Source organism: Vipera berus, assembly GCF_964194415.1.
Source record: "Vipera berus genome assembly, chromosome: 12".
Taxonomy (NCBI): domain Eukaryota; kingdom Metazoa; phylum Chordata; class Lepidosauria; order Squamata; family Viperidae; genus Vipera; species Vipera berus.
In genome coordinates this window covers 1,864,729-1,890,271 of record NC_138215.1, presented here as the reverse complement: position 1 = coordinate 1,890,271, position 25,543 = coordinate 1,864,729, and the positions used below count along the sequence as shown (strand labels likewise).

Here is a 25,543-nt window from a genome sequence, read left to right as displayed (position 1 = left end):
CAACTTATTATTATTATTATTAATTATTATTATTATTATTATTATTATTATTATTATTATTATTATTATTATTATTATTTTTAATCCACTTGCACTGTTTTATGTTTACATGTTTGATGACAAACAGCCTTATGTTTATAAGTGACAGTTTTCCTACTAAGTACCTGCATGTCATAAGCATTTGAATTAAAATTACCATATTAAAATCAAATCTGATGTTTTTTAATTTTTATTTGGTGTGCGTTGGAAGAGGGGTAGTCTTATACGGCAAGTATAGCCCAAGCCCTATAATTTAACAGGAAATGTAGGGGGTCGTCTTATACGCCCAGTCGTCTTATACGCCGGAAAATACGGTAGTCATTTCATTTTCCTTCTCAAACACAGCTGCCTCGGTTTCTGACGCACTAATATTCAGGTGCCTTCTTCCTACACTGTAAAGCCTACAATCTAACATTCAGGGTCTTGGCCAGCAAGGCACTGTCAGACTCACTTTCACATCCACAGCCAACATGGCTAACACCACGGCAACGATCCCTGATGCATTTAGCCATAAATATGTTAAGTAACCAAGGGGGGAAATCACACGTCGTTGTCTTGCTGCCTACTAAACAACTGTCTAATCATTCTAGCTACAGGTGGTCCTCAACTTACAACAGTTCATTTAGTGACCATTCAAAGTTATAACAGCACTGAAAAAAGTCACCTATGACCATTTTTCACACTTTCGACTGTTGTTGCAGCATCTTTGAGTCATGTGATCAAAATTCAGATGTTTGGCAATGTACTCGTATTTATGACGGTCACAGCGTCCCGGGGTCACGTGATCCGCTTTTGTGACTTTCTGACAAGCAAAGTCAATGGGAAAGCCAGATTCACTTAACAACCATGTTACTAACTTAACAACTGCAGTGGTTCACTTAACAACTGTGCCAGGAAAGGTTGTAAAATAGGGCACTTAACAAATGTCTCATTTAGCAACAGAAATTTTGGTCTCAATGTTGGTCATTAAATCGAGGAGTACCTGTATACATGTTTTCTCATTCCATCTTATCATATTCAATAATCAACTGTCCATTCTACATCAATACAAAACAGTCCATAATTCAATCTTATTTCTATTACAAAATGCATTGCCACATCAACAAATGTATCATACGCTTTCTTATATTCATTTATTTATCAGAGATGGCTGAAAATCTGGTTTCAACATGTACACTATAAAAGAGGAAGGCCTGCAAAATTATCTTAGAACAACTCCAAAACATTTGACTATACATTTTTGCTCCATTGCAAAGAATTTAACTGTTGACAAACAACACATACCCAGGGGGAGGGCCTTCTCTGTGGGTGTGCCGGCCCTTTGGAACCAGCTGCCTGTAGAGCTTCATTCCGCCGGGACCTGAAGACCTGGCTCTTTGAGCTTTCTGGCCTGGACTGAGAGTATTAACTGGGGTTTTTATTTCAAGGTTAATGTAATCATTTTAATTGTTTTTAATTTTTTGTAATCTGCTATATTGTTTTTAAAAACCTTGTGAACCGCCCTGAGTCCTACGGGAGAAGGGCAGTATATAAGTCTAATAATAAATTAATAAATAAATAAAATACCTGTATCAACAACCCATCAGGTGTTTCATTTCTCCTACTGAATGAGTACTTTTTTAACCAGCCCCCCCCCTCTGAAACAATCCTGTCTTTGATGATTGCAAGTGTTAAGGACAGAGCCAAGCAAGCATGTGAAAGCAGTGTTTCTCAACCTCAACAACCATGCTGGCTGAGGAATTCTAGAATTCCACTGCTTTAAAGAATCAGTAGAGAATAATCTAATTCTATAGCTTTGTTGAAAAATTTATTATTATTGAATGTAAACCTCTTTTTATTTTAAAGTGGAGGATGAAGGTATAGCTGAACCATATTAAGGAACAGCTAATCCCTATTATACGCTTCTAATTTTATTACTAAACAAATGGAGTTAAAGAACCCAAAGTAACTTAAAGAGAAAAGGCAACACAGACTAAGCCAAGATATGTGTATTTATTGATTTAGGGTACAGCATATATAAACTTCTATGTATAAATGGAATAAAGGAACCAATGCCCCCAGAACTACTTTGTTTTCAACGGGGGGGGGGGGGGGGAGCCCGGGAATCAGTTCTAAAGAAGCAGCACAGTCAGCCACCAAAAATGGCGCCATCAAGTCTCAGTCTGTCTCCTCTTCCTAAGGTGGGACCCCATTAATAGTTTTGAACTGATCAGGCTGATTCCAGTGGGAGAAGGTGGTCCCACAGATAACAAGATGTCTTCTCCCAGTCTCTTCATGTGAAAGAAAAGAACAGAACCACTGCAACACAAGTCACAAACCCCAACACATGCTGGTGCTCCTGAAGATGCCAAGGCTAATGTACCAAAGGCCAGTGCAAGGTTTCAAAGGAACCATCCAGGTCCCAACGTAAGTCTCTTGTAGTTTTATACTTCACTGGTTTGCCATAAAACCAAATCACAACACAAATTACAGGACAATCATAAGACCATATATAACAAAATTAAAAACAGTAACAGCAGAAATAAAAGGAAATAACTTAAGTAACACCAGCTGCCTGCAATTAGTGCAGGTTCGCATCCCACCAGGCTCAAGGTTGACTCAGCCTTCCATCCTTCCGAGGTAGGTAAAATGAGGACCCAGATTGTTGGGGGCAATTAAGCTGACTTTGTAATAATGCCGCTTGGGGTGTGTGTGTGAAAACCCTAACAAGCAGGCATATACATAGAATGAAGGCTACTGCTAAGCTTGTAAGCCGCCCTGAGTCTTCGGAGAAGGGTGGGATATAAATGGAATTAAAATAAAATAAAATAAATAAAATAAATACAAATCATATTTCTGGATCATTCATACAATTTACTCCAAATCAGATCTACATATGCAATTCCCAAATATACTGTTTTATTCAGAGACATGTATGTAACATTTGGGTTCGGATGCCACATAAAATATGTTGTTCTAATATATAACTCCCAAATGGGCCACTTGTTTGACATGTGATTCAAGATACTGACCAACAAAAATCGTTTACTAGGGGCAACACTCACTCTTGTAAGTGTGTACCCACACACACATAATAGTGTACATGGGTGCATGGAGCAATTTACTCCTCGGATATGTTCATGTCCTGATTTACTAGCTGAAGCTGATCACTAATGCAGAAGAGCTAATATGATGACCGCCATGTTTTGGACATCCCTGCCCATAAACCCAATCTGCCTGACCAGTGGTCAATGATTTTAAACAAATCCTTCCAAGACCTCTGCAGGGCTCTGACATCTATTACTGAGAACCCATGCTTGGGAATGACGTGCACAGTCAATTTTGTGCATGTGTCAAGGCTGCCTTGAAAAAGGGGCAAAAGAGAAAGGAACATAAATGGGACAAAAACCTGAAACCCGATTAAAGCAGGTTGAAGTTCAACCCCTGAAAGAGCCAAATCTTCTGCTCACTCCTCCTGAACCCCGAATGCAGCCCCGGATGCATTAGAAGTCCTGGAGATGTGGCTTAATGCTAATGTCCCTGAGGGAGTCTGCCCATCCCACCAGACTGCATAGGGCAGACGTTCTCCAGGTCGCCTCCCTGGAATTTGGACATCAGTGAGACCTCAGAAGGGGCCCTTTTCTATGGCTGCTCTTGCCCCGTAGAACAGAGACCTACAACCTTTCCGGCTTTGCTGACCGGCGGGGAAGGGGGAGGGAAGGTGAAGAGGAGATGGTTCCACACGAGCGGTGGGCAAGTGCATGCACGTGCAGCTCCATTTGCAAATGGAGCGTGTGTGCGCCCATGCTTGCCTGCTGCTTGCGCAAGTGGAGGTGCACGTATGCATGTGCTCCCCAGCCACTTCCATGGCCCAGTTCCAAAGGGCTCAAGGCCCAGTAATGGGTCATGTCCCGGGGGTTGGGGACGACCCCCGCTGTAGAACACTTCTCCCCAAGGAAAGCTGTTGGAGCATCCTAGGAGATGATTGAGGTTCCTGGGGGCTTTGGGGGATCTTGGTTTAATTTTTCTTTTTCCACCTTCATTGTTTCATTATTGCTGACAGGTGCCCAGAGTTAACCCACACCCTAACCCTTACAATAGGTGGCTATATAAACCTTTTAAATAAGTAGCTATGCATAAACAAAATTCAAGCCATGTGCAGGATATTATTATTGTCTGTTCACAAGGATGCAAGGTCACAGCCACCAGTCCTGCGGCTGCTTATTCACACGAACCCAGGATGTTACCGACACATGTGGGGTGGGGCCTTTTGCAATTGACAGATCAACATTCTGCAGATTTCCTAACCGCCATCAAACCCTTTTTTCGTACAACCACTGGAAAGAGTGGATGGCCACTGGTCTGAAATGACATAGGATGCAGCAGGGGGTTGGACTAGATGGCCTCCAAGGTCCCTTCCAACTCTTACTATTCTGTGTCCTATCGGTTCCCGCCGTAATCTTTCCACTCGCGACGGGAGGGCAATCTGCGGCCGAGATCCGGGGGATTTCAGAGAACGACTCGGGCCCCGTTCCGGAAGGGAGGCGCCTCGAAGCAAGGCGAGGGCTCCGGGGCAGGCAGGGGGTCTCTTCCAGCAACGGGGCCCCCACAATCCGCCCAGGGCCCCGCAGAGGCAGGCGGGCCTGGCCCCAAGGCCGGAGGGCGACGCCAAGCCCCCCGCGGGGCCCGCAGCCGCCCCCCCGCCCCCCGCGCCCCTCCCTCACCAGCACGTCGCGGAAGAGCAGCTGCGGCGCGGGGTGCACCGTCCAGTCCACGGCGCCGCCGCCGTCCGGGATGCGGATGCGGATGACCAGCGCGGGCCGGGCCGGCTCCATCCCGGGGTCGCCCAGGGCCAGCAGGAGCATCCCCGGGCGGCGGCGGGCGCTCTCCGCGGGACTAGGCCGCGCCAGGCCGGAAGGGCTCGGGCCGCAGGCCCCGCCCCCGCGCGCCGCCCCGCCCCCGCGCGCCCCGCCCCCGCTCGCCCCGCCCCCTCCCTCCTGCCCTCGCGGGCGCGCGCCCGCCTGGCCCGCGGAACGCCGCGCCACCGGAATCCAGGAAGAGCCCCCCCCCCCGCCTCCCTTCTCTCTCTGGAAATTGCAATGGCACTAGGAAAAGTGGCATGAGCGTTTTTCACACTTACGACCATTGCAGCCTCCCCGTGGTGGTCACGTGATCAATGACTTGGTAACTGATTTCCATTTGTGAGGGTTGCGGTGTCCTGGGGAGGGGTCATTTGAGCCTCTTTTGCGACCTTCTAAGAAGCCAAGTCAATGGGGGCAACTGTGTTGCCAACTTAGTAACTGTGGTGATTTACTCAATAACTGCCAAGAAAGATTGTAAAATGGAGCCAAACTCACTTAACAATAGAAATTTTGGGCTCAGTTGTTGTCGTAGTAAGTCGAGGACTAGCTGCATAGAACATAGGATAAGATGTGTTGGTACAAGGTGCGTGGGGGAGACAAAAATTGTGAATATTCCGAGAAGAATAATTACAGGGTTTGCTGGTTGCCATCGCGGCTCGTGTTCTGCGGATGCCGTGGCACAAGAATGGCGTTTCCTAAACAAACATAACACAAGAGCTTTTTTTCAGAAATGGGTGGCGTAGAAATGTAATAAACAGGTAAATAATCAGCAGCATACTAATTTAATTAATAAATAAAATAAACATTTGGCCAAAAAGGATTCAGTGCTGGGAAAAGAGAAGCACATCCATTTGAAAGCCAACCCAGAAAGTGAACTGAAGGGCCACCCGGCTGGACCAGTTTTTTTACCCAATCTGTGGGATTCTGACCCCTCAGCGTTAGCCCAAGACCCAGCTTGGCCCCAAAGGCTTAGGAAGGCCTTGGCTGGGGCGGCGGGGCATAGACGGCGCCCGTGCTGCCCCTCCCGCATTCTGCATCCTTCTCAAAAGGCATACCTTTGCATTGGGGTGGGGCTATCAATGCCAGTTAAGGTGGGGCATATGCCTTGGAACTGGCAGCGCCGTCTCTGTCATCCGTCCATCTTTAAGAGCCCTGGTGGTGCTGGGGAGAGAATGCAGTATTGCAGGCTAATTTTGCCGACTGCCAGTGGTTCGATTCTCACCCGCTCAAGGTTGACTATCTTCTATATCAGAGGCTCCCAACCTTTTTGGCACCAGGGACAGGTTCTGTGGAGAATGAATTTTCCACGGACCAAAAGGGGCCTGGTTTCATGCACTGCCTGCATCCAGTGGACGGGCCTTCAGTTGTTTGCACGGCCCAGTTGCTGGTATGCCACGGCCTGGTGCCGGTCCACGGATCGGGGGCTGGGAACCCCCGTTCTATGTCAAATCTATCTACTATCCATCCATCCATCTCATTTAGAAAGTGCCTATCTCCCTCACAGTGAACCTGGGTATGTGTGTAAAAATAAGACATAAAAATATGAAAACTAAATACTATAATGCAAACATAGATTACAACACAAAATATTTTGGAGGTCCAGCCGATCTGAATCCGACCGGTTGCGACTAAGGTCGTTTATGAGATCTTATCTCACGACAATGAGGGTGGCAAGGTCTAACCACTTTGCCACCCTCATCGCGTCCGCAGATAATCGCCCGGCCGCCCTGTTTAGGGTAACCCGCTCCCTCCTTGATCAGGAGGCGAGGGAGGAGCCCTTGCAGGGTCGTGCCGAGGAGTTTAGCCGATATCTGTCGAACAAAATCGCTCGGATTCGGACCGGTTTGGACTCCGACTGGGCAGAGTCTGACGATGAGGACACGGGCAGTCTTGTCGATGTTATCTGGGAGGAGTTTGACCCTGTGACTCCTGAAGACGTGGACAGGATCATGGGGAAGCTGAGCTCCACCACGTGTTTATTGGACCCGTGTCCCTCCTGGCTGGTTTATGCGGCCCGGGATGGGACACGAGGCTGGCTCCAGGCAGTGATAACTGCTTCCTTGAGTGAGGGTAGTTTTCCCGCCGCCTTGAAGGAGGCGGTGGTGAGACCCCTCCTCAAGAAGCCTGCCTTGGACCCAGCAATATTAAACAACTTTCGTCCGGTCTCCAACCTTCGCTTTCTTGTGAAGGTTGTTGAGAGCGTGGTGGCGCATCAGCTCCCTTTGTTCTTGGAGGAAGCCGATTATCTGGACCCGTACCAATCGGGTTTCAGGCCCGGGTACAGCACGGAGACGGCATTGGTCGCGCTGGTGAATGATCTCTGGCGGGCTCGGGACAGGGGTTGTTCCTCTGTCCTAGTCCTATTAGACCTCTCAGCGGCTTTCAATACCATCGACCATGGTATCCTGCTCCGGCGTCTCAGGGGGTTGGGAATGGGAGGCACAGTTTTTCAGTGGTTCTCCTACCTTCTGGGACGTTCGCAGTCGGTGTTGGCAGGGGGGCAGAGGTCGACCTTGAGGCCTCTCATTTGTGGAGTTCCCCAGGGATCGGTCCTCTCGCCTCTCCTGTTCAACATCTATATGAAGCCTCTGGGTGAGATCATTCGTGGTTTTGGAGTTGGGTATCATCAGTATGCTGATGATACCCAGCTTTTCATTTCAACCCCAAACTACCCCAGTGATGCCCTCGACGTGATGTCCCGTTGCCTGGAGGCGGTCCGGGTCTGGATGGGGAGGAACAGGCTTCGGCTCAACCCTGAAAAGACTGAGTGGCTGTTCGTGCCGGCATCCCGGGAAATTCAGATTACTCCATCTCTTGCTATGGGGGGTGAGCTATTGCCCCCCGTAGATAGGGCGCGCAACTTGGGGGTCCTCCCACAGCTCTCTTTAGAAGATCATATAGGAGCTGTGACTAGGGGGGCCTTTGCCCAGGTTCGCCTGGTGCGCCAGTTGCGGCCCTATCTAGACCAGGATGCCTTGCGTACAGTCACTCATGCGCTCGTGACCTCTCGTTTGGACTACTGTAATGCTCTCTACATGGGGCTGCCCTTGAAGACCACTCGGAGGCTCCAACTGGTGCAGAATGCAGCTGCGCGAGTTGTGTTGGGAGTCTCCTGATACTCCCATGTTACACCTTTTTTGCCCTCCAGGTGAGATTCAAGGTGCTGGTAATGACCTACAAAGCCCTACATGGCATGGGTCCGGATTACCTACGGCAGCACCTGCAGCCGGCGTCAATCTCCCTCTGTCCAGTGCGCTCCCACAGAGAGGGCCTCCTCAGGGTGCCTCCGATCAGAGAATGTCGACTGGTGGCCCCCAGGGGGAGGGCCTTCTCTGGGGGCGTGCCAGACCTGTGGAACCGCTTGCCGGTTGAGCTCCGGATGGCCCCTGACCTTCGCTCCTTCCGACGTGATCTAAAAATCTATTTATTTGAGCAGTCCGGCCTGGTCTGATGGGTTTGGGGTTGGGTTTTTTAATATGGTTTTAACTATTGTATATATCGGGCATAAATTATTGAATTGTTTTTTAACTTTTGTACTTTTTTTAATATTTATTGCCCTGTACACCGCCCTGAGTCCTTCGGGAGAAGGGCGGTATAAAAATTTAATAAATAAATAAATTTAATAAATATTTTAAATTAAAAATGGGGAGGGCCTTCAAGAGATTAACCAGCCCTATGGCTGCAAGCACCTCTGTCGGGGCCAAGCAGATTTATTTATTTATTTATTTATTTTATTGGATTTGTATACCGCCCTATTCCCGTAGGACTCAGGGCGGTTTACAGGGCAGTTAAAACCATGAATACAAAAAATTAAAAACAAATAAAACAATTAAATTAAATTCAAGCCCCAAGAGTAAATCTAAAACCCAGTTAAATTAACAACCCCACAGTCTGGACCAAACAGATCGAAGAGCCAAGTTTTCAGGTCCCGGCGAAATGAGCAAAGGTCGGGGGCAGTCCTAAGTTCTGTGGGTAGTTGGTTCCAAGAGCCAGGTCTTCAGATATTTCCGGAAGGCCAGGAGACAGGGTGGTGGTGGTGGTTGTGTACTCTGATGCTGCTGAAGGCAGCGGGTGGTACTCCAGGGCCAGTTAACATCATAACCAGACCTGTGATCTTGACATACAGGTAATCCTCGCCCTGCTAAGCAAGACAGTTGTTAAATGACTTTTGGAGAAGAGCCTAATGCTGGGAACGATTGAGGGCAATAGAAGAAGGGGACGACAGAGAATGAGGTGGATGGATGGAGTCACTGAAGCAGTAGGCGTGAGCCTAGATGGACTCCAGAAGATGGTAGAGGACAGGAAGGCCTGGAGGAACATTGTCCATAGGGTCGCGATGGGTCGGACACGACTTCGCAACTAACAACAACAACAACATGACCTTTCTTGCCACAGTTGTTAAGTGAATCCTTGGTGAAGTTAGTAATATGGTTGCTAGGTGAATGGCTTCCCCCATTAACTTTGTCAGGAAGTTGCCAAAGATGATCACATGACCATGGGGCATGGCAACCGTTATAAAGACATGCCAGTTGCCAAGCGTCCAAATTCTGATCATGTGACCATGGGGATGCTACAACGGTCGTGTGAAAAAGTCATAAATCATTTTTTGTAACTGGTCACTAAATGAATGATTATAAGCTGAGGACTACCTTATACCCCACATCTATCATTTTTATCAAATGCACATCTCTGAGCCTCTTGAAAATTTCAAAACTTATTTGTGACCTAGTGGTGGGGATAAGAAAGTTCACACTTTGCTGGGCTCAAAACCATAACTCTGGGAAAAGCAGTTTCCCTGCAGCCCCTCCCCCCATTAACCCATCTGGCACATAAGCAAGAATTACATTTGACTGTTTTCCCAAGTAGACAGTAACTACATTTCTCTTTAGTCCATCAGTTCGTGTATCCAACGAAGTGAGCTGCTCACATCACAAAAGCGTACGCCTTTCCATCAAAATTAGTTTGTGGGGAGAGATGCTAGCAGATTCCTGATTCTTTGTCACTCAAGGACCTCTGCAATTTCCTCAAAATTTCAGTTTGAAGCAAATTTGGTGACTCTAATTGGCTTGTTTTCCTAACCTCAGCATGAGTTAAACTTGCTGGCTGGGGAATTCTGGGATTTGAAGTCCATCTATCTGAAATTGACTGAGATTGAGAAACACCAAACTGCTGCAGCTTTTCAACCTTGGTGAGTTTCCACAAAAGAATGTGCCAGCCATGCAACATGTTATTTGGGGGGGAGGTTGCAATTATATCTTTTCCCTCGAAAATCCAACGTCAGGCTTGAAACCTCCTTCCTAATTCCCCAAAATGTTCCCCACCTGGGTACAGATTGCGCAAGCTTAACAACATTCCGCAACTTACCTCAGCCAGCTCGAGGGGCTTCGTAATTGTTTTTGCCAACCTATAAATTTTTGAGTAACAACAAAATTATTGTGATTTTTCTTACTAAATTATTCATATATTACAAAGCATGTATGTAACAAGGGCCATGAATCAAAAAGCATATAATGACTCTATCTTGGAGTCATTTCTTCAAAGAAAAACTCAAATAGATTTATGTATACAAGTTAACTAAGAGACCATGATTTTAATAGTGTTCATAATTCTACCTGCTCCTTCTCCAGCTTCGTACATTCTTTTCTTTAAAGTACTACACTTTTAAAATGAATTTTAAAATTCGAAGCTTTCCTTTCGGGAGACAATTGCTTTCCATCACATTTAGCAGTTGAGTCTAATTGGTACTATTGCAATCACTGAAATAACAATTTTTTTCATGAGGTAACCCAGAGCTCATAAACTGTGCTTAAAGGGATGCTAATATCTCTGTACTGGCTAAGTGTTTTGTATTTCTGAAATAAAAGCAAGAAGACGTTGCCCTCATACATCATTGAGCTTTTTATTTACTTGTCTATTACAGACGACAGAAACTTCTCACGAGAGCCTAGGATCCAAAGGCCACATGGTCCAGTTCCTCAAGAGATACTTAATGGGATTTTGATTGCCAGAATGGTGGTTGATTCTTTCCATAAATATAGCATCCTGTTATTTATGTTTATATTATAAAACATTAATGTAAACAAAACAGTGAAATGCAAGCTGCCCATTATCCAGGATAATTTTTTTTTCATTTAATTATAACAGCTTTTCACAGGGCTCCAGCCAATTCACAATAATGACAATATACAAATGTTCATTTAGATTATTGGTGTGAGCCAGATTATATTGAGTTATCTACAGTTTCTTCAGTCTTATTGTTCACGGAAATAAAACCTTACAATATTAGGTTTCCAACTATTTCAAGCATGTTTTCATCATAAAAGATGAGCTTTTTGAGATTTCTTCTCAAGAAATGAAATACCAAAATAGTACTTAAAAAGGCCACTCTGAAATCAAGAAAGAAACCACTAAGATTTATTTAATTTAATTTAATTTAATAACATTTATATACCGCCCTTCTCCCTGAGGACTCAGGGCGGTTCACAGGGCAGAATAAAATACCAAATACAAACATTAAAAAGAGATTAAACAGTTGCCCTAGTTAAAACAATAGGAGTACAATTCTAAAAACCCCAAGATAAAATTAAGAGACTAAAGATAAAACAACCCCACCGATCCCCATCAGGCTAGGCCAGCTTGTACAAACAAAAACGTCTTGAGATCGCGACGAAAGGAGCGAAGATCGGGCGCCATCCGGAGCTCTACCGGTAGCTGATTCCACAGCTCCGGAGCGCCCACAGAGAAGGATCTCCCCCTGGGGGCCACCAATCGACATTCTCTGATCGGTGGCACCCTGAGGAGGCCCTCTCTGTGGGAACGCACAGGGAGCTTGATGCCGGCAGCAGATGTTCCCTAAGGTACTCCGGCCCCATGCCATGGAGGGCTTTAAACACCGTTACCAGTACCTTGAATCTCACCCGGAAGACAACTGGCAACCAATGCAGCTCACGGAGCAGAGGTGTAACGTGGGAGTATCGGGAGACTCCCAACACAACTCTCGCGGCTGCATTCTGTACCAGTTGGAGCTTCCGGGTGGTCCTCAAGGGCAGCCCCATGTAGAGAGCGTTGCAGTAGTCCAGACGAGAGGACACGAGCGCATGAGTGACCGTGCACAAATCATCCCGGCTAAGATAGGGCCGCAACTGGCCTTGCTAAGCTTGAAATGGCCATGTGCTTCATTTTACAACGCTACATCTTGGTTTCATTTGGCTCTCAAGTTTTAAAAGCTGACAAAAATGAAAAGATTTCAGAAATGGCAGAGCTACGTACTACTTCTGTCAAAGCCATCAGTTCCCTACATATGTTGCAATTCCTCAAAGTTTCAGACCCACCATTTGGCCAGGACTTGAGAGTTGCAGTCCCCACACATCTGGAGGAAGCTATGTGGAGAAAGCCAAGGCTTTCCATCCAAAGGCTCATTCTCTGTTTTCTGCATTTCTAACTTAAAATCTCCAGGCTGAAGTTTAGTTCTGGAATTAAAAGAAATGCCCAAGAGGCCCCACCCCCCAATCGATCTTTACACAAACATCAATGCCCGAGACTATTACATATTGGCATCTGTAAGCATTAATGCAAGCCTGACATTTCCATTAACACGTATACACAAAGCATCCAACAAATTTCAGCTTTTTGGATTAGTAAACAATACTCCACGGATGAGGCTTCCATTAATAATGTTTCTTATTGTTGGAAAATCTCTAGTGGACAAATTTGTCAAACACAAAAGGTCTAAAAGTGAAATATAGTAATTAAGACTCTCACTTTATTGATTGGAGAGCTTAAGTAATTTTTCATTACTAACGTAAGATTTAATACATAAAAGTAGTTAAAGATTCTGTCTTGGCACTAGCCATTAGCATGTAATTGAACTAGTAAAAAAGATCAGTTTAACCTATGTTGATTACCACCTTACCTTTGAAAGGCAATTAAGGATCTCAATCATGGCAACAAGATTTGATTGTGTGGCCTTTATTGGACATCGATCTTTTAGGAAAGCGCAGTTACATTTTCCATTAATTTACAGTAGCAGTTTAACTCTGGTACCTTCCACCATTGACCCAGATAAGATGTCAGGCTAAGTACTCGTTTAGTTTAAGGTGCTCCCATCACACATTCCTCTTTAAAGGGACACCGAAATGAGTCCGGTATCTATCAAGCAGGCTTAGGTGAAGGTTTCAGTTACTGGTGTGTGTTTCATCAGGCTGAACTCCCTCATGTTCAGCATCTCCTTTGCTGTTGTTAAGCACTGCCCTTCTGCCAAAAGGAAGAAATAATTAAAACAGGGTAGAAACATCAAAACACAAAGCACAGCAACTATTGCATTTCCTGGAAGGTCACGTATTCCAGGCATCTTAAATGCATTTTGAAGAGCTATTAAAAATACCTGCCAAGGCCTTTTATTGCCAATGATGCTAGAGGACCAGGAAATTGGGGGGGCGGAGAGAGAGAGATTTGACCAGGACCAAAATCCAGAAATAATTAGCCATGTAGCATTTGTGTGTGTGTGTGTGTGTGTGTGTGTTGGGGGGAACTGAAAGCCAAGAGTAAGGATATTCCCAAGAATGGAGTGGGGAAATGGGAAAGAAAAAAAAATACTTATGAGGACATGGAACCAAAAGAAAATTGCTGCAGGAACCGGTTCAAGTGGTGTTTATGTCATTTGGATACAATACCTTATTTTATACTACCATAGATGTGAAAACAACCTTCTACATTTTCTTCTCTCCTGCAAGTAACGTGCTGCAAGAGTCAGACTTTATGTGTGAAGGCAGGATGAAGCAGCTTCGCATTTGAGATTCTTGCAAAATGATCGCGTAGACACACGTGAATTATTTTAGATTGTCGTATTTGAGTTCGCACACCGTATCAAGCCATCAAGTGATCTGCTTGGCTGAAATGTGTATTAGGAATTCTAGCTTCAGTGGCTTATAAATCATGGGACAGATCAGAGTAGGGAGAACACAGGCAATTGGGGTTGTTAAAGAGATCACAGGTAAAACAAGACTAGAATTACCCACACGGCCCAAATTGTTTTTATCCTTTACAACAGGAATGCAAGAACTGAACAGTTGACATAGGCATAAGCCATTTGTATTTGAATGTAAGTATAGGATTTGTTTTGGGAGGGAATAGACAATGAAACTTTATACATTGTAAAAAGGTAAAGGTTCCCCCACACATGCGTGCTAGTCGTTTCCAACTCTAGGGGCCGGTGCTCATCTCCGTTTCAAAGCCGAAGAGCCAGCGCTTGTCCGAGGACATCTCCGTGGTCATGTGGCCGGCATGACTAGACGCCAAAGGCGCACGGAATGCTGTTACCTTCCCACTGTAGTGGTTCCTATTGTGCTAAGCCTAAATTTTGGAGTAACTCAACTTACCTAAATTAGCAAATCAGCTAGTAGTTCATAATGCTTGACTGCTGCTGAAGGGCTTCTCCCAATGGCGGCAACTACCACTATGACTTAAGCGTAAACAGGAAATCCAATCTTGGTTTTCCAAACAAGTCAGGAATTGGAAGAGAAGAACCAATCAGGTTTCTGACTATGGATTGTGGTTTCTGTGCCACAACAAGCGCCACTATGTCCTGCAGGAGAGGCTGCCCCAGAACCAATCTGCCAGGGACCATCAGCTGCTGGAACCCAGGAGGGGGCCCTTTTTGGCTGTTGCATCTGCCCTTTGGATGATCAGATTGGCCCTGGTATTGCTGTTTTTTGCAAGGTCTTCAAGAGGTGGTTTTGTCACTGGGCTTGGAGATCTGGATGTGCAAGAGCACATCTGTTAATTTGTGTGGGTTTTCTACCTCAGTTGTTGATTATATTTGTGCATGTTTTGGAATACTGTTGCTTTTGATTAGTTTTGATACTCATGAATTTCAGATGGGTAATCATATAAATTGAAATAATAAATATGTGCCTATAGTCTTTTCTTCACTCAGCAAAACAGTCCCAAGAGTTTTTTGAAGATACCAACCCAAATTCATTCCCAACAGAATTAAATCTATCCTATTATCTATAGCGGGACATCTCGCAACAACTGAACAATACACCTTCTATTTAAATACAAGAAGTAGTCACACAAACAGCCCCTCATGATTCTGATTACATCTGAACTCTGCCCTCAGCCATCTTTCAAGTTCACTCTTCACCAGGATCAATGCTTGAAGTACCCGAGATCCACTGATTTTCATGTAATAAAAGAAAATGCCACATTTGCCTAATTGTTGCACCATGAGAGCCCCGAGCAAGGCTCGGGTGGCTGTTAATGCCGCAAACACTGTCCAGTTCTAATGAATCCACAGAGTAGCTTGTGAGGAGGTTCTCCATGGAAAGATGCCCAGCGCCGTATGGACAAGGAGTTGGGTTCCCTCCACATTGGAAAATAGGTCAGCACTCTCCATTATCAGAAATCAAATAAACTGCAGCTAGTGAACAGGCCGCTCCAAGGGGAAGCTTTATTTATTGCATGGTAATTAAAAAACATTTTATCAGTCTTGTGCTGAGACCAAACCTTTAAAGAAGAGTATTGACAAAATTGGGAGCAATGAATGAGCAGTATTTGACTTTAACTTATGAGCTGCACTTATTTAATTTTGGTCATTACTGGGAACATAAGTTCCAGCCAATCTAGCAAAATGCTAATAGTCACTTTTATTATTAATGAAGCTTAATGTAACACACCAGCTACTCCACTGGGTGAACTATTTATTTAACTTGTATTAGGAATATCCTTTGGTATCAAATATACTGGAGTGTTTCCTTGATTACAGATTTAGAGCTGCAGTTAAAACAAAACAAATGTACTACTTGCCTTCTGAATGAAAGTAATTTATAGTTCCTTTCTGATGGATTTTAAGAAATATACTTACACAAAATCTAACAAGAGCCTTTTGAAAAATAAATTATATTTTATCTTTCAGAAAACATCCCAGATGAAAATAACTTGCTGAAATAATTTAAAACAAACAAATGTGCATATTTTAAATCTATTTTCATAACTACATTATTTTTACAACATTTTACCAGGAAAGTTGATTCAGTATAATTGACTGGGTATAATTTTCTATGCTAAGTACATGACAAAATCATATTGTGTTAATTACTTCTAAATCATATTGAGTCAAATAGTAAAGCACACACTTAACTCTCTCCCACAGAAAGCAATAGGATTGAACCGGTACTTAATTTCGGCCAGATCATATTCTACCTGGCTGCAGGTACCAGACAATCTCCATATTCAATCCTCTGAAATTTCAGATGATTTTTTTCTTCTTCAAAACTCTGGATTTTAACAGAACTTCAATTTATCAAAGGACTCAGCCTCTGTTTTGAATATTGGCTATATATTTTAAAAGATTCATTATGACACAAGGTATTGCTTTTAAATTGTACTGAAGTATTGGATAACTAGATAAGATCGCAAAAAAATCAGTATTTTCATTAAAAGGCAAAGGTCAGCTTTGGATGAAAGGAGTTAATTCATGTAATTTCCCAGAGATTTGTTTAGTTTTGCATTTGTGCATAATTCAACATGTATTTGGTATGTTTTACAGAGTCAAAGAAAAGTAATATTTCAAAAAATAGGGACACGTCTTGAAAAAAATACATACACTGTTTGCATAAGAATGTTGACACGGCAAAAGGTTGGGAAAATATGCTTTTCTATACTAATTTAGCACAGTAAGTTTTTGAAACCTTGTGTTTTTAGTACATGGCACCTTCATCTTCTTTATTCAGGAAGTAAATAGTAACCGGGCCACAACATGTCTGAACAGTCTCCGTGACGCTGGCAAAGCACCAAGAGCTAATTCCGTACAATAACGTTGGGATTCCTAGTGCAAAAAGAAACAGGTTAAGAGTCGCACAACTCTCACGATTTAGAACAGCTTTACCAATAAACTCAAGATACAGCAGGAAAAAGAAAAGAAAAGAAGCATAAAGACCTTGGCTGGCTTCATGTTAGGCTAAACTGAGGCTTGTTTGAAGCTAACCGCTGGGTGTGAACCCAACCAGCCTTTGTTTAGTCCACAGAAGAGCCTGGAACAAGGGCGGAGGTGGTCCAAGCGACTGCTAGGAGTGGCTCTTGGCTCCAGCATCACCTTGCAAAGAAAGGAATACAGGGAGTCCTCGACTTGCAACAGTTCATTTAGTGACTGTTCAAAGTTACAACGGCACCGATAAATATGATTTATGGCCATTTTTCAGACCCGCAACCTTTGCAGTATCCCCCACGGTCACGTGATTAACACTCAGATGCTCGGCAACTGACTCATATTTATGACGGTTGCCGTGTCCTGGAATCCCGTGACCCGACAAGCAAAGTCAGAGGGGGAGCCGGAGTCACTTAACAACTGCAGTGATTTACTTAACAATGCTGGCAAGAAAGGTTGTAAAATGGAACAACTTAACAAATGTCTCACTTAACAACAGAAATGTTGGGCTCAACTGTGGCGGAAGTCGAGGACTGCCTGAAGCCTCTTAGTGCTCAACTGGCTCCGGCAAGCGGCCTGCCAGGGCCGGCGGGAAGTTCGGTTTCCGGAGCAGGTTGGACTGGGGAGCCTTCTTGGGGGAAAAGGGGCGCCGGAGGCCGCTGGGGCCCGGGCGGGGAGACGCTTTCCCCCTCCTTTCAGCGCCCGCTTTCCTCAGCCTCTCAGCCGCGCCGGGGCGCAAACCCGCGCGGAAACCTCCCACGCAGAAAGGGGACTCCGAGCGGCCCGCCAGGCCCCCCTCCCCACCCGGCAACCGGCGCGGCAGGGACGGGAGCGGGCAGCGCTGGGAAAGCCGAAGGAGGCCCCGAAGGCGCCCGGGCCCGGCGCCGCGAGGGCCGCTCACCCAGGTTGAGCAGCTTGAGGGCGGCCAGGAGGGCGTCCTGCGCGGCCAGGTCGCGGCGGGGCCCGCGGGAGCAGTGGTACTTGACGAAGGGGAAGCAGCCGGTGCGCAGCACGTGGTAGTTGGCGCCGCGCACCGCCCAGTTGAAGCTGGAGAGGCCGAACTGGTCGTTGCGCACCGCGCTGTACTTGACGCAGAAGGAGGTCCAGGGCGGCAGCCGGCGCTGCACCAGGTGGCCGCTCAGCACCTCCGAGGCGGCCGGACGCGGCGGCGGCGCCCCGCACGGCCACAGCAGCCCCCGCAGCAGCGCCGCGTGCAGCCGGCCCAGCGCCCGCCCCGCGCCGCCCGCCAGCCGCCCCATCCGCGCCCGCCAGCCCGCGCCGGCCCTCAGCCGCGCCGCCCACCCGCGCCGGCCGGCCTGCCTGCCTGCCTGCGTGCGCGCCCCCGGCGGCGGGGAGGTAGCGCGCGCGTCCCCGCGGTCGGCTGTGCGAGCCCGCCCCCCCCCCCCCCCCGAGCGAAGCGCGCGCCGTTCCCCGCCCGATAATTGCGCGCCGCCCTGCGCTCGGCGGCCCGCGAGGGGGAGGGAGCGCGAGGTCGGGCCGGTGGAGCCCTGACGGCGCCGGAGAGCAGCGCGGTCCCCGTCCCGGAGCGCCCCAGGATCCCCCGGGCTGCCCTTTTGAGAAAGGCTGGAGCGGCCCGGGGGTGCCGGGGGTCTCTGGCTGCCCTCGGCCAGCCGCGGACCTTGCCCGGGATCGCAGGAAGGGGGCTCGCTTGGGGAGCCAGGCTGAACTTCCCCCAGAAGGACTAAGCCGGGGCTGCATTAGGATGGACAACTCGCCAGGGGACAATTCCAGAGTTTAATTATTTGAAATAATTTAAAAAAAATATTTTAATTTTTGTCATTCGTGTTTCGCTTTGCCCCTCCTACCTTTCATGATTCTGTTCAACTCTTTCTTCGATATTAGTGCCGCTTGTCTTGTGTCGAGGTGGAGGCGGTGATTGTCCTAGACCGCATCAGGCGGAAAGACCGGCAGCTCCTCTGCTTGGCCCCGGAAAGGCCCCCCCTGCACCCCCCCTGGAGCATTCTGAGTACCCCTGCAAACCCAGGACACCGATCGGCTGGAGAAGCTTCAGAGGAGGATGACAAAGATGAGGCAGGACCTTGAACGCTGGACACCACATCTCGTGGAGGGTTCAATGGTTTTCGTGTACGTGGCAGGTTCCTGGATTACATTGGTGCTTTTCCAACTGATAAGTTGTGTGGATTTCAGCTCCCAGCATGCTGATTGGGGAATTATGGGAGTTGAAATCCATACATTTATCTAGTTTGTAAAACCCTGGATTACATGGGTTTGTAACTGGCTGAGAAACAACTCAATATGTGATCCTCAACAGAACTGCATCCACCTGGATTAAAGTAAGCAGTGGGGTACCACAAAGATCTATCCTAAGCCCAGTACTTTCAATATTTTCATAAACGACTTAGATCAGGGAGTAGAAGGGGATCTCATCAAATTTGCAGATGGCACTAAGCTGGCAGGAATACCTACACCCCAGAAGACGAGCTCAGGAGCCAAAAAGATCTTGACGAACTTGAACAATGGGCCCTGTCCAACAAAATGAGGTGCTGACCGGCACCTGCTGCAGCACTGGCTGCCGCCCTGGACCTCCTTCTGCGTCAAGTACAGATTAGGTGAAACCTGGTTCATAAACAGCAACTGTGACAGGGACCTTGGAGATGTGGACAAGCACACACTCTCGACCTAGTTTTCTTATCTGGGCAGTGGCTTGATGATCTGGGAGGGGGCTCACCAACTATTGTCGCCCTGTCATGGTCCGATCATCACCACCTGCGGTTGGTCTTCCGCTATGCCACCCCCCATTGCTGGGCTGCGGAACCGACCAGGTGGTTCTGCCCCAGGCGCCTAATGGACCCGGAACGGTTCCAGACGGCGCTTGGGTCTATACCTATCCCCTTCACTCACAGCCCGGTCGACGCCTTGGTGGATGCCTGGGAAAGGGCCGCCACCGAAGCGCTCGACCGTGTTGTACCCTTGCGACCCCTGACCTGGCGCAGATCCCGGTGGGCTCCATGGTTTTCTGTGGAGCTCCAGGAGATGAAGCGTAGGAGACGGGGTCTAGAGAGCTGTTGGAGATCCAGCCGATCCGAATCTGACCGATTGCAGTTAAGAATCTTTATAAGGTCTTGCAGCGATGAGGACGGCGAAGGCTAATTACTTTGCTGCCCTCATCACGTCCGCAGATAATCGCCTGGCTGCCCTGTTTAGGGTGACTCGCTCCCTTTTTAACCAGGAGGTGAGGGAGGATCCCTTACAGGGGTGGGCGAGGAGTTTAGTCATCATCTGACGGACCAAATTGCTCAGATCCGGGCCGGTTTGGACTCTGACTGGGCAGAGTCTGACGTGGAGGAATCGGACGGTCTTGAGCATGTTATCTGGACTGAGTTCGATCCTGTTTCCCCTGATGATATGGACAGGATGAGGAGGCTGAGCTCCACCACCTGTTTGTTGGACCCGTGCCCCTCCTGGCTGGTTTATGCGGCTCGAGAGGAGACACGAGGCTGGTTCCAGGCAGTAATAACTGCTTCCTTGAAGGAGGGTATCTTCCCCGCCGCCCTGAAGCCTGCCCTGGACCCGGCTGTTTTAAATAACTATCGTCCGGTCTCCAACCTTCGCTTTTTGGCGAAGGTTGTTGAGAATGTGGTGGGGCATCAGCTTCCTCTGTTCCTGGAGGAAACTGATTATCTGGACCTGTACCAATTGGGTTTCAGGCCCGGGCACAGCACGGAGACGGCATTGGTCGCGCTGGTGAATGATCTCTGGCGGGCTCGGGACAGGGGTTGTTCCTCTGTCCTAGTCCTATTAGATCTCTCAGCGGCTTTCAATACCATCGACCATGGTATCCTACTGCGGTGTCTCAGGGGGTTGGGAGTGGGAGGCACTGTTTTGCAGTGGTTCTCCTATCTCCTGGGCCGCTCGCAGTTGGTGTTTATGGGAGGGCAGAGGTCCGCCCTGAGGCCTCTCGTTTGTGGAGTTCCTCAGGGGTCGGTTCTCTCTCCCCTCCTGTTCAACATCTATATGAAGCCGCTGGGCGAGATCATTCGTGGTTTCGGGGTGGGGTATCATCAGTATGCTGATGATACCCAACTTTTTTTCTCCACCCCGAACCAACCCAGCGATGCCCTCGCCTTGATGTCCTGTTGCCTGGAGGCGGTCCGGGTCTGGATGGGGAGAAACAGGCTTCGTCTCAATCCTGCCAAGACTGAGTGGCTGTGCATACTGGCATCTCGGGTCAACCAGACTATTCCATCTTTAGCGATGGGAGGTGAGGTGTTACCCCCCGTTGATAGGGCTCGCAACTTGGGCGTCCTCCTGGATTCACGGCTCAATTTTGAAGACCACATAGGAGCCGTGACCAGGGGGGCTTTTGCCCAGGTTCGCCTGGTGCGCCAGTTGCGACCCTATCTGGACCGAGATGACCTACGCACAGTCACTCATGCGCTCGTGACCTCCCGTTTAGACTACTGCAACGCTCTCTACATGGGGCTGCCCTTGAGGACCACTCGGAGGCTTCAACTGGTGCAGAATGCGGCCGCGCGAGTTGTGATGGGGGTTTCCCGATACTCCCATGTAACACCTCTACTCCGCGAGCTGCATTGGCTTCCGGTTGCCCTTCAGGTGAGATTCAAGGTGCTGGTGATGAACTATAAAGCCCTAAATGGCTTTGGTCCGGGTTATCTGAGGGAACACCTGCTGCCGGCATCAAGCTCCCTTCGTCCTGTGCGCTCCCACAGGGAGGGCCTTCTCAGGATACCGCCGGTTAAGGAATGCCGGCGGGTTATTCCCAGGGGAAGAGCGTTCTCTGTGGGCGCGCCGGCCCTATGGAACCAACTCCCCATGGAACTTAGGACTGCCCCCGACCTTCGCTCATTTCGCCGGGACCTGAAAACGCTTTCTGGCCCAGGCTGAGGGGTTTTAATTTTATTGGGTTTTAGTTTAAATTTTGGGGACTTGATTTAATTAATTTTTAATCTGATTTTAATTTTTGTATGTTTGTTTTTAACCCTCCCTGTAAACCGCCCTGAGTCCTACGGGAATAGGGTGGTATATAAATTTAATAAAATAAAATAAATAAATTTAAATATGAGCCAACAGTGCAGCAGCAGCCGCCAAAAAAACCAATATAATCCTAGGCTGCATTAATGGAGGAATCAAGTTCACATGAAGCATTAGTACCGCTTTACAAAGCCTTAGCATGGTCCCGCTTGGAATATTGCTTCCAATTTTGGTCACCAAATATAAAAAAGATACTGAGACACTGGACAGAGTACAGAGAAGAGCAACAAGAATGATTAGGGTGCTGGAGACTAAAACGTAAAGAACGGTTGTAGGAATTGGGTATGTCTAGTGAAAAGAAGGACTAGGAGACATGATAACAGTATTCCAAAATTTGCGGGGCTTCTACAAAAATGAGGGGGATCAAACTATTTTCCAAAGCACCAAAAGGCAAAAACAATGGATGGAAACTAACCAAGGAGAGAAGCAACCTAGAACTAAGAAAATTCTTAATGGTGAGAACAATCAACCAGTGGAACAGTTTGCCTTTGTAAGTTATGGGTGCTCCTTCACTGGAGGCTTTCAAAAAGAGACTGCACAGTCAGTTGTCAGAAATGGTATAGGCCCCAGCTGGTTGGACTAGAAGACCTCCAAAATCCCTTCCAACTCTTATGTTTTTTTAAAAAAATTTTTAATCCCATTTATATCCCGCCCTTCTCCGAAGACTCAGGGCAGCTTACAATCTAAGAAGCACAAATCAATGTGCTTACCAATAGCCTTCATTCTATGTATATGCCTGCTTATTAGGGCTTTCGCCCCCCCCCCCAAGCAGCATTATTACAAAGTCAGCTTATTGCCCCCAACAATCTGGGTCCTCATTTTACCCACCTCGGAAGGATGGAAGGCTGAGTCAACCTTGAGCCTGGTGGGATGCGAACCTGCACTAATTGCAGGCATTTTGATTTTGTTCAAAATCAAAATCCAAAATCCAACCAAAATGCCTTCCAACTCTATGTTCTATGATTCTTGTGGTCCCTTCCAACTTCATGATTCTGTGTGTTTTTAATGATTATCCTTTTTCTCTGACACTCTCAATTTGTGGCAGAGATAACATGACACCCTCCGAATGTTTGGTCCCCAACTTCCAATCAATAAAGGAAAATATTTGTAGCTGTTGAAATGAGGGGTCCTTGGTGCTCTCTGAGCTTGCTTGTTTTCTTGCAGATGTTTCACTACCCAGATGAGCTAACATCACCAGTGCTAGTTGCAGCACTGGTACAGATGCAGGCAATCCTGGCTTTCTGAACAGACCTACATAGTCAAGAGAAAGTGGTTAAGTTAACAGCTTATTTCATAAATGACTCCAGGAAGTCCTCAATTTACAACCATTCATTTAGTGATTGTTCAAACTGACAAGGTTGCTGGAAAAGGTGACACGACTGGTGTTCACAGCTACAATCATTGCATCCCCATATTCGTGTGATTAAAGTTCAGTACTTGGCAACTGGCATGTATTTATACACCAAAATCTATCTATGTCTCCCTTCTTTGATGCTGCCCAGATCCATGTGGACTTGACTCCATCTTACAGGTCAGCAATTGGTTTAAGACTGTGTTTTTCAAACTTGGCAAATTCAAGATATGTGGAATTCTACTCCCAGAATTCCCCAGTTGGCCAAAACTGAAAAATACTGATAGGAGAAGAAGAAACAAGGCAAATTATACTAACAAAATGGGAAAGACCCCCCCCTTTTTAAAAAACAAACAAACTATTGTAACTAAGAATAAGCAGTAACTTCAGCAGGTTTGCTGATAATGCCCAATACTGTATTTAGAATGGGAATCTCAAAAATGGTTTGTGTTGTATTGACACAACACTTTTAGCTTGATTACTAAATTAAGCTGTTGCCTGAGTTGCACAGTTCCTAAGATCATAAATACCAAAGCACTTGGCCTCATAAACACACAAGACTTTAAACAAAACTACCCAAGATTAGTATATTGTGCAGGCACTAATTTAATTAACTTAGTTAAGCATGTCTGAATTCAGCCACTGTGAGGAACAGGTTTCTCCAAACTTAATGTGTTTTAAATCTTGTTCAGCTTATGCTTATAGATGCAACAGAACATAGCAAGCAAATATGCTTACATATTTTGAGAACAACTCCCAAAACATTTGTGAAGTATGAAACTATTTGTAATGTTATGTGGTAGAATATAAAGTCCTCTTGTGACCATTCCTATAATTTTCCTTCACTTCTTATAGGTTATTGGCACTGAAAATGGATTGGGATATGACTCCTTGAACCCAATGGATCTTCTGATTGTCATCCAATCAAATGCAAGAAACGGTCTCCTTCTTTTCCATGCAACAGTAGAATTTTAGGCATATTCTTTTAAAGAAAAATGAATCAAGGTTAATGTATCCATATCTTAGAAATTAGATAGATTGGGAAATCATTTTTTTAATATAAATACATTACATTTTATTGGAGGAACAAATGCTCATGTAAATCACACAGAGGACATTTAATCTCATATTAACAGTTTTAAAAATCTGGGTCACTACTGAGACCTACTTAGCTTCATTAAATGTGGTTTCCAAAAATCCAAAATACAATTGCAGATGTACAACTGTCAATGTGGAATTTGAAAATGCATGGTGAGAATCTCAAGGCACGAAGAATATATTTTAACCTTTAGGAAGACATAAAAATGTAAATCAATATTCACGTATTTTTTTCAAGTATTTTTTCTTCCATAAGAATTAATAACTTTCAATAATTAGTATTAACTATGCCCTAAAAGAGAGCAGATGTAATTTCATATTGAGGTTTCTTTGCAAGATACAATCTGGGTCATTCCCTGGGACCAGTGGTTTTCACTGGAGCTGGTAAAGCCACACCCAATCAGACACCACATGAGTATGACGCATGGAACAGCCCAAAGCGCACATTCTGGTGAGAGAGAAGTTCCCTGAGGATGGGGGCTCCAGCATGAATCCTAAAACTTGGAAGACTAAACCTCTGGTCCCAGGGAATTGACCCAGATTGGATCCTGCAACATTATCCTGGGACACGTAGAGTCACCTTTATTCATGAGGTTTGTTTATTTATTTATTTATTTATTTGATTTGTATACCGCCCTTCTCCCTAAGGACTCAGGGCGGTTAACAGTGACATAAATAACAGAATGCACAAATACAGATATTGAAAACAAATTAAACCCTAATTTTGCCCAAATGCAGAAGATAGTTACCTTAAAACAATAATTACAACAGAACCCGTCAGACCAGACCGGATTGCTCAAAGAGATAAGTTTTTAGGTCGCGTCGGAGCGAAGGTCGGGAGCCATCCGGAGCTCAACCGGTAAACGGTTCCATAGGTCAGGCGCGCCCACAGAGAACGCCCTCCCTCTGGGAGCCATCAGACGGCATTCTCCAAATGGCGGAACCCTTAGGAGGCCCTCTCTGTGGGAGCGCACTGGACGGAGGGACGTTGACGCTGGCAGCAGGTGATTCCTAAGGTACTCCGGACCCATGCCATGTAGGGCTTTGAAAACCATTACCAGCACCTTGAATCTTACCCGGAGGACAACTGGGAGCCAATGCAGCTCACGGAGTAGAGGTGTAACATGGGAGTATCGGGAGACTCCCAATACAACTCTCGCGGCTGCATTCTGTACCAGTTGGAGCCTCCGAGTGGTCCTCAAGGGCAGCCCCATGTAAAGAGCATTGCAGTAGTCTAAACGAGAGGTCACGAGT

At 46.5% G+C, this 25,543-nt stretch overlaps 2 protein-coding genes across 12 annotated transcripts in view; both read right to left on the bottom strand.

Moving 5' to 3' along the window:
- The window catches only part of MAP2K5 (mitogen-activated protein kinase kinase 5), a 168,191-nt gene extending 163,233 nt beyond the window's left edge, over positions 1 to 4,958 (bottom strand). For all 11 annotated transcript variants that reach the window (XR_014027728.1, XR_014027729.1, XR_014027730.1 and 8 more), the window contains exon 1: positions 4,743 to 4,958. Coding sequence is in view for 8 of the 11 variants with exons in the window: in XM_081337657.1 (XP_081193783.1) it covers positions 4,743 to 4,883 (141 nt within the window). In the remaining 3 variants the exon portion in view is untranslated. The remainder of the gene's footprint in view (positions 1 to 4,742) is intronic.
- Positions 4,959 to 13,197: 8,239 nt separating this feature from the next.
- On the bottom strand, positions 13,198 to 18,065 carry LOC308673679 (uncharacterized protein C15orf61 homolog; the record flags this gene model as incomplete). The annotated part of the gene is made up of 2 exons (XM_081337562.1): positions 13,198 to 16,707; positions 17,708 to 18,065. The coding sequence occupies 2 exons, from the start codon at positions 18,063 to 18,065 to the stop codon at positions 16,580 to 16,582; spliced, it is 486 nt and encodes a 161-aa protein (XP_081193688.1). The 3' UTR covers positions 13,198 to 16,579.
- Between the last annotated feature and the right edge of the window lie 7,478 nt (positions 18,066 to 25,543).